The following is an 8,997-nucleotide window of genomic DNA, read 5'->3' as shown; positions in this document are numbered from 1 at the left end:
CCGCTTGACCTCGCTAGAGTGCAGCCAGTCATCTTGAGGAGGGAGGGAGTCAGCCACAGCTCTGTTTCTTGACAAGATCTGTGGGGATGTATGCTAAATGTAGGGGCAACAATCGGGTTGGTTTGAACTCGGGTCTCAAAAAATGGAACACTAGAGTCTCACTGATGATGCTATTTTCAGATGGATTTTGCACCATCTTACAAATGTCACCTCTAACTCTCCGCCTTACACTATCTCAAATGTATTCATAAGTCATAACTATTCGTTGATCAAATAAAAAAAAACACGACAACGGCTGCACTTGTGGTGAGTTTGCGTCAAATTCTGTTGCCAGTAGCCATCATTCACTCATGAAATAAAATTACGGGCAAAGCTTTCGGAAAGATATCTTTTATACTAAATTGTTTTCCTTTGAACGGTCGACTACGATCTAAGGCATCTTGGCTTGTAACAATGTCTATCCTAAAGGGGAAAAACTTGAGAACAGGTTATGGTTTTACTCGCATAGCGCTGCACTCTATTCTGTACCAAAAATTAAAGAAAGATGTTCAGTCCAGCACCTAACAGCTGGATTGGAAAAGGGGAACAGAAAACAACAGAGAAACCCATCGTCAGTCATCTCACTGGCTTTGTTTTGCCACACTTCATCAGTTGTCTACACTGACTATCCGATGCTCTGTTATTGTACTTCTTCCCGAAAATCATTCCTCTTCTTGCGGCCAAAGCCACATCTACAGATGTATTCAGGGACTGGCCCCTTGTCCCCAGCAACCCAAGGATGCTCGGCCGCAGCCTGCAGGGTGATACGATCTCCTGGATCTGCAAAGCAATCATGTGAGGAAACAAAAAGGACGTCAGTTAACAGAGCACGTATGGCACCAATACTTCAATCTATCAAAACCATAGGAAGATAAAAACATTTTTTATAAAAAGAAGAGAACCTTTGCAGAGAAGCCTTTGGAGCAAATCAGCAAGTTGGGGGTTCATGTCGCCAGGTATTTGCACTGGATCATTGGCAATCTATTCGGTAGCAATACCTGAAGTTAGTTTTATGCAATCGGGTGAAAGCAAAATGAAAGGAACGAACATTTTCCTGCACCTTATCATAAGTTCCCTGCAAGGTATCTCCAAGAAATGGATAGTGCCCAGAAATCATACAATATAAAGTAACACCGACTGCCCATGTATCAGATGCCCTACCATGGTAGGCTGAGCCTGAAGTGAGGTAAAGAGAACGATTTTACTATATTTAGCAAGTCTATCCCAGTAGACAAAGAATATTTAGTAATTTCGAATCAATGACAGTAAGAATTGGGACTATTACAATTTTGTCTACCTGCGATTCTGCAATCATGTAGCTATGAAAATGGAACATCCAGAATTTAGTTCTATCCAAAAACCACTGTTGTATTCAGGTATATAGTTTGGTGATTGACGGATTTTACGCGCAGCATTTACAACTTATAATACCAAAGGCAGGTAGTTGTACCTTGACAGCACTCTGGCGCAGTGAAAACAGGAGTACCAGGAGATCTCCAAAGCATATCATCATCATCCTACAATGCACTAATGTAAGTATCACTGTATCACTTTATCAGTAAAGCAGTCCTGAGGAATTTGCCAAAACACACACATATACTACGAAAAGATCAAGTAGATTTACTTGTGCAGTTAAAGAATGAAACAAGTTTTATCAAATAAAGTTGTGTGCCTACTGAACATACTTCCAAAAGAAGAACATGGAAGCATCTTAGTTCATTGTCTACTCAACTTATCTTAAAAATCCTCCGGAAGGCAGGAAGTGAAGATTATCTTTAAAAATGTTTCGATCAATACAGACCTGGCTTTAGAAATTCTGAATCCCAAGATTGCACTTTATTAGGATAGTGCCAAGTTTTATCAGAGCAAGATAAATTTAGCAATAGAAACCATAAATTAGGCATCTATCTGTTTTGACAGTTCATTCAACTCAAAAACCATTATTTCCAGACAACAATAATAAAATTCACTAAAATATGCAGAGTTACAAGATTATAGAAACCACCTCAAAAATCTGGCTAACACTGAAATCTCCTATCTTCACATTGCCGGTACTTGTAACCAAGAGGTTGTCTGGTTTGATATCGCCATGAATAATGTTCTGTGTACAAAGATGACAAGATTCAGTATCTCAATCGAGCTGGGAAGCACACAACATAGTGCAAACAGCATAGCATAGAGAAACAAGCAGAGGCAATCAGAAACACATGTATACCACTTCATGTAAATGTGTCCAACAAGCAGGGAGAGAAACATCAGCTGGGAGTCTGGGAACTGTGGGGTTTACTTTCATAGGTAAGCACGATCTATCATGCACCTCAGTGCATGAATAAACTAAATAAAAATTTAGAGTTGTTGTGAAACTTGGTTCGTATCGAGTTTACTACCGTGCAGGGGATGGCCAGATGAGGTTACTTGAATTAGGGTATTACAAAATTGAGATGAGACAACTTGAAGGGTTGAGAGTTAGCAAATAGAGTCGAGACCAGATAGATTATGTCTAGATTGAATAAAACTTACGTATACAGCCTACTTTACTAACTTACAGTGGCGGAGCCAGGTCTGAGTGGAAGGGGGGGCTGATCTCCTTCTTCCTCCTCCAGCCCTCCTCCTTCCTCCTCCAGCCCCCCTTCTTTCTTCCTCTCCTCCTCAGGGGCAGCACAGCGTAGGGGGGGCTTGAGCCCCCATAGCCCCCCCGGTGGATCCGCCACTGCTAACTTATATGGACTCGATTACTAACTCAACTCGGCCTTCCTAACCCTCTTCCTGAGTCCTGACTAAACACCCTCCAAAACTCTTGTTGCGGACTGCTGTTCATGCCCAACCTGCCCACATCTTGCCCTCTACTGTATGCCTAACCTGATCTGTTGAATGAACCACATAGTTAACCATGTAAATATCTAGCTGCATTGCCAGCACCCTCTCTAGCAGCTGTTGCTTACAAGGAACACAAGTGTACTTATCCATGTGCTATAGGCAGTAGCTTGAACAAATATGTGATCCTTCCTAAATCATGAAATGAGCATGCATTACAAACCCAAATTAATATTTGCTGATGCAATCAGGTAACTGAAACATTGATTAAGTGGCTAAAACAAGATGAGCAATTTTAATTTGCAAAGAATTACAGCTTCAGTTGCAAGCATGGCTAAGTTCACAGCCTTAAAAAAAAAAGAAAAAAAGAAAGACTGAGAAATGATCATGCAAGGGATGAGTTTGTAGCTCAACTTGGCCACCAAATATAACCAAGGCCACCAAATACAACCAAGTCTAGTGAAAGAGGGGGGCGGGGGGGGGGGGGATTTGTGAAAGCTAAAATTGGCTGCTTGCATTAATCTGCGCAAAAGAAACTAAGAGGTTCTTAAATAAAATTTTCAAAATCCTACCTCACTAGAAAATTGTTTTAACATAATATAGCTTAAGTGCTTAACTTATATACCATTGGTGTGTTCTAAATTGTGAATTGTCAATTGTGGCATGGCACAGCATTCACCATGATAAACCAGTTAAAGGAAATGAAAAATAATTATCTTACATGAGAGTGAAGATACATAAGACCAGATATTATGTCTCGCAAATAATTTCTGGCGGTACCTTCTTCTAAACCATTATCACAGACCATTTTTCCTTCAACATACTCAAGAACTGGTAATGCCAAAGGAAAAGTGTAAATAACAATTGTTAAAATACTGACAAAAAAAGCAAAATACCATGTTAGAGTAATAAAATAAAAGAAGTGTAACAATGGGAGCATAATTATATACCCATGTAGAATTTATCTATGTTTCGGTCATCAATCACCTCAACGAGATTTACAATATTGGGATGGTTCAACATTTTCATGATGGATACCTGTATCCAATAAAAAAAAAGGGGCAAGCAATTAGATACTGTACGCAATGAAATAATGCAGTCAATTAACAAGTAAAATCAGGAGGCAAGGTACACACTGCAGATACACACAACTTGTGCTAACATAGTGTCACTGTCCAGAATATTATGCTTCTACACTTTAGACTTTACAACAACGGAGCCTTGTCTCAAGCAAGTTGGGGTAGGCAAGAGACGAAACGCAAGAAGAGCCACAATAGATGAAATAAAATAAATAAAAAGTAAAATAGTAATGTGCTTCCATATTTTGACAGGAAAATTCCTGTTGATGTCTAACAATAGTTGAACCTCTAAGTTCACATATATATTGGTGATGGCCATCCATTTAACCGCTTACGGCATCTCCAGACTAAGAGTAAATTTCACAGGACTTCGGAAAGGAAATGAAACTACAACTCAACCTCTTCATGGTAGTTAGTGCTGGACATTCGTCCAGCAAAATCATATGGGCAGTCAAAGCCGGGCGGAAGGATGGAGCAAGCCTATCCCAAACAATTGAAAAGAAACTGACAATGGCAAAGAACAGGTAATTTCAACAACAACAACAACAACAACAACAACAACAACAACAAAGCCTTTCAGTCCCAAACAAGTTGGGGTAGGCTAGAGATGAAACCCAAATATACAGCATTCTGTACCACACTCCCGCGAATCTATTTCTCCTGAGAGGCTAAATGGGCTTCTGGAGTGTGGAATTAACTGCTTATCAGTAGCCAGGGGAAATAGATTCATGGTGCGATCAGAAGAGAACTATATTGCAAATCTATGTTGCTAGTCACCTTTTTATCAGATAAATGCATTACTGATACATGAGGTAGGCATTCTCATATGCTCAGGAGCAGGGCATCGTCCAGTTAGTTTTTCTCCAGTAACCATAAACAGTGGGTGCCCCAAAAAATGATTCCTCAGTGCAAAAGCAGATTCATTTCAATCAATCTAACCAAATAATTGAAAAAGGTTAAGTCTTTTATCCTATTTCATGTATTGGACAGAACAAGGTCAATTGGCATTCTCAAAATGGTTATCGTATGTATGAATGTGTGAAAGATCCTACAGAGATACCCTCTTCAAAGCATGCACAACGACCTTACTAGAGAACTAAGTTACACATGCATGACAAAAGAAAAGGCAAGTATTACACGGACAAATAAGCTGACAAAGTTACTCACCTCCCGAAGAACATCTGTCATTGCAGTTTCTGATCGTACAACACGGACTTTCAACATGTGAGGCTTATTCAAAACCTGAAATAGAAGGGCAAAGACTAAAGTTCCATCAGTTAGATATCAGCACGTGCACAAAGCACACATACAAGTGTTAAAAAAAACAGTGCTGAGCAAAGAAAAGGAAATGCTATGCTTAACAGTTGGTTAACAACTAAGTCCTGCAGTAAGCAATTCAAGTAGCAGCCTTAACATGCATAGGGTACAGCATATTAGAAAGGGGAAGTATAGCTAATAACTAACAGAAGGAAATAGCTAATCATGAGATTCAACAAGCATGTGTAATCATAAAAGCCTGCTTATCGTTAAAGTGGTTTATAAAAAGACATTTATGTACTACCAAGCAATACCTTCACTGCATATAGTTTCCCATCTTTCATGCTTCTGTATAGAACCTTTTAGGGAGCAAAAAAATAAAATAAAATCAGTCATCTATCCTGGAAAGTTAATTATTAGCACATTCAAGGTATCTTACCACTTTGCCATAGCTTCCAGAACCAATCTTTCCCAGGTGGACATACTGATTAATCATCTTATTGCTATTTTCGTCCTACACATGCCAAAAGGGAAAAGCTTATTATAGTGTTTGATGCAAAAGGTAAATGCTCTAATACAACTTGCTACCCTTCATTAGACATGCAAAGGCTAATTATTAGAAGTTTAGAACTAAACTGGCCATCAACCTGGCCAGGCTCTTGGATTCCTAGTCAGAACAGTGACACCAATGCAAAATTTAGTTTCAGAATTACTAATTACTAAATTTCAAGCGCCGCATGTGTATCTTTTAACAGGTCATATGTAACAGAATTTGTGTTTGCTTCTAATACATTCGCCGTTGTTTTGCTGGGGGAGTAAAAAGGACTTTTCCTATAATGTAATTACAATGATGATTAATTGTTGATCATTCCGAAAGAAGTGGATTACTTATTTGCCACTCGAAACCGGAAAGAAGCTGCACTGGTTATAATCCGTTAGTGGTGCTCAGTTTGTTGCTTTCCTGGCAGGGGGTCCCACATTCAAATCTCAGCGTAAAACACTAAAATCAGATTAACTTTGGACCATTTGGAAAGAACAGATTAAAAGTTAAATCATTCCAAAAGGAAAGAAGCTGCACGAGGCATATCTGGTACTGGTACTAGGCTCTGTTATCTTCCCAAAAGATGCCACGTTGGAACCCTAGCAAAGGTGTGAAAATGCATACTTTGTGCATGGTGGAGTTGAAGTTTTATCCAGTTCAAAAGAGGTAAATTGTAAAAACGATCCAACAACCTGAATTGGACTGAACACCTTGTACAGTTTTGAGTTTTGGAAGCCAAAATGCTTAGCTAATCTAGCTTTGATAAATACTGATGGGTAGGGGTGCAAAATAATTAATCTAAGGGTATTCACCGACCCTCTTTAGTTCAACCAATAACATTACTTTTCTCAAATTGAACATTTTTTTGAGAAAACTAGTGTTATTGGTTGAACTAAGGAGGGTTGGTAGGTACCCTTAGGTTAATTAATTTGCACCCCTACTGATGGGCACAAATGATATTAAGGATAACAACAGGCAACTCATTTTCCGAAAGGGTATATAGCAATTGCTTAGGGGGAAGAACTTTTGATAACAGGTGCAACTGATTTTCATTGCTCATCAAGAAGAGCAACTAAAAGTTCGATGTATAATTTAAGTATCAACAGACCAGTAACAAACGCAACCACAATGCGATAAGCAAAAGCAAAGATGTGATATCCAAATAATTCCAAGGCGAAAACAAACAAAAAATAAAGAGAGAATGTTTCGTCTAAACAAAAAGCCAGCTTCTTTTCTCCTAAAATATACTTAAGCAAGGCCAAATAGTAAGAACATCTTGCAACTTTGAATGGAAGTGTCAGTTGCCTGATATGAATAGAATCCAGCTTCTTGAGGGAAGTCGGACTATTTGGTGCATGAGGCTTCTCTAATTAAGGGCTAGCTTACAAGAAAGTGGTGGGGTAGGTTAGGCAAAACCTCAATAGATGGAGCTTCAAATTTGAAAAAGTAAGTACAAAGATAGTGGTAGAAAAAGTGAAGCCTAAGAAGATGGTACCTCTGAGCGAAATACTTTTTTAGTCTCTTTAACTGGGATCTCTCTACATGCAAAGCCATTTTGAGCTCTTGACTGTATAATATCTTCAGAACTCTTCCTTGGCGGTCCATCATCACATCCATCAAGATAGTCAGTATCATCTCTATCGTAGAAGCTTCTATCGGGATCATCTCCATTATAGAAGCTTCTATCAGGATCATCTCCATTATAGAAGGTTCCATCAGGATCATCTCCAGTGTAGAAGGTTCCATCAGGATCTTCAGTTGATTGATGCTTCAGCAAATCTTCGGATAACATGCCATTAGCATTTCGAGGTTGACGTACGGACACACTGGGGTTCCTTAAAAAGCTAAAACAACTACAGCAGCCTATGTTGGTTAGATCCTCCATTCAGAACAGGTAGGCACCAGAAATCCTAGTACAATAAAACAAGTAACAAAGTTGGTGAAACACCATCAGAGTACGAGAAGCATTTGCGGATTTCTGTCAAAAAGTAGAATAGAAAACAACAAAAATGGTAAGTACCGGATTCCTTCTCCTCCTCTGCTACATTCCTTTATCGTTTGGCTACTGCATCACCAACAGACCACAACAGATTGAAGCAAAAGAATAGGCCGCTAAAGATAATTTGAAAGTACAATACCTACATACAGAAACCCAATCACCACTCAAATTCAAATCGCTAGGGTTAAACTTGGTCCCGGTAGGCCCATGGATTCCACCTCCCACGCAGATTAACACCAAATGGAAGTACCCAACGACAAACAGCATCACCACGCACTCGACCTCAAATCGCAAGGGCTAAACTTGATCCGGGTAAATGCACCGCCCCGTGATTCCGCCTCCCACGCGGATTAACGCCAAATGGAAGTACCCAACCACAACCAACATCACCACGCCTCGATATCTACCATCCCCACCTGCGCTCAAATCCCCTGTAAGCAATACCAGCTCCAGCAAACCCACAAACATCTCCGCCAACACCGTCTCGACTCTCAGGTGATTCTGGGGTAGCAAAATTCTCGAATCGCACACAGGACCGCAGCACCCGCTCCGTCGCGACCAACTACTGCCCTAATACCCACCAATCCCGCACCCAGCGAGCAGGAATCGAGGAGGCGATGAGGAGGGAGGAGATGGGGGCAGTCAGATCGAACGAGCGAACCTGGGCGTGGCCGGAATGCCGCGGCCGGGCGCTCCCCCTGCGGAGGCGGGGAACGGGTCTCGCGTCTCGCGTCTGCGCTGCTGCGTCGGTTTCCTCGTCGCGGTTCTGGGTTTGGACGTCCGGGGGCGAGGAAGGAGGCCGTGGGTGAAGCAAAGCGGGCGGGGAGGAGACCTTACGCACAAACGCACGCGAGGGAGGGGGTCGAGGTGTGAGGCCGCGCTGTTCTCGTTTTCGGCACGGTTGCTTTCGGTTTCCCATTGACCGGCGCGGCGAGGTGGGTTTGGAACGTGGGGGTGTCGCCGTAGCTGTCAGATGAACATTCTCTAAAACTACACTTATTTTTGATCGGAGGAGTATAAGTTGGAACCGGTATTAAGGTATAGATAGGGGGTTAATGCTAGAATAGGCTAAGATAATAGTACTTTCAGATTTAATTTAGTTTAATTTTTAATATAAAATAAATAATAACATATGCAAATAATTAATAACAACTTTGTTTTGGCTAGTCCTGATTAAATTCGACTAGCATCGAGTAGTATTCGACAAGTCTCAACATGTCTCGACTAGTGTATGTCATCGACAAGATATTCAACTAGGTAATCAACCA

At 40.7% G+C, this 8,997-nt stretch overlaps 1 protein-coding gene across 2 annotated transcripts; it reads right to left on the bottom strand.

The window, feature by feature from the left end:
- Positions 1-342: 342 nt before the first annotated feature.
- Positions 343-8,655, bottom strand: LOC133915606 (serine/threonine-protein kinase GRIK1-like). Of its 2 annotated transcripts, none has more exons than XM_062358821.1 (13): positions 8,391-8,655; positions 7,751-7,868; positions 7,226-7,640; positions 5,629-5,703; positions 5,504-5,548; positions 5,100-5,174; positions 3,804-3,891; positions 3,575-3,684; positions 2,045-2,140; positions 1,490-1,556; positions 1,100-1,215; positions 942-1,020; positions 343-819 (listed from the first exon to the last, which is right to left on the bottom strand). In XM_062358821.1, the coding sequence occupies exons 3-13, from the start codon at positions 7,613-7,615 to the stop codon at positions 680-682; spliced, it is 1,281 nt and encodes a 426-aa protein (XP_062214805.1). In that variant the 5' UTR covers positions 7,616-7,640; positions 7,751-7,868; positions 8,391-8,655; the 3' UTR covers positions 343-679. The 2 variants fall into 2 exon arrangements, with proteins under 2 accessions (XP_062214805.1, XP_062214803.1); XM_062358819.1 differs by having other exon boundaries at positions 7,751-7,795.
- Between the last annotated feature and the right edge of the window lie 342 nt (positions 8,656-8,997).

The sequence above is a fragment of the Phragmites australis genome, chromosome 4, assembly GCF_958298935.1.
Source record: "Phragmites australis chromosome 4, lpPhrAust1.1, whole genome shotgun sequence".
Lineage (NCBI taxonomy): Eukaryota > Viridiplantae > Streptophyta > Magnoliopsida > Poales > Poaceae > Phragmites > Phragmites australis.
Note: the sequence above shows the minus strand (reverse complement) of the source record. Positions and strands in the feature narration are given on the sequence as shown.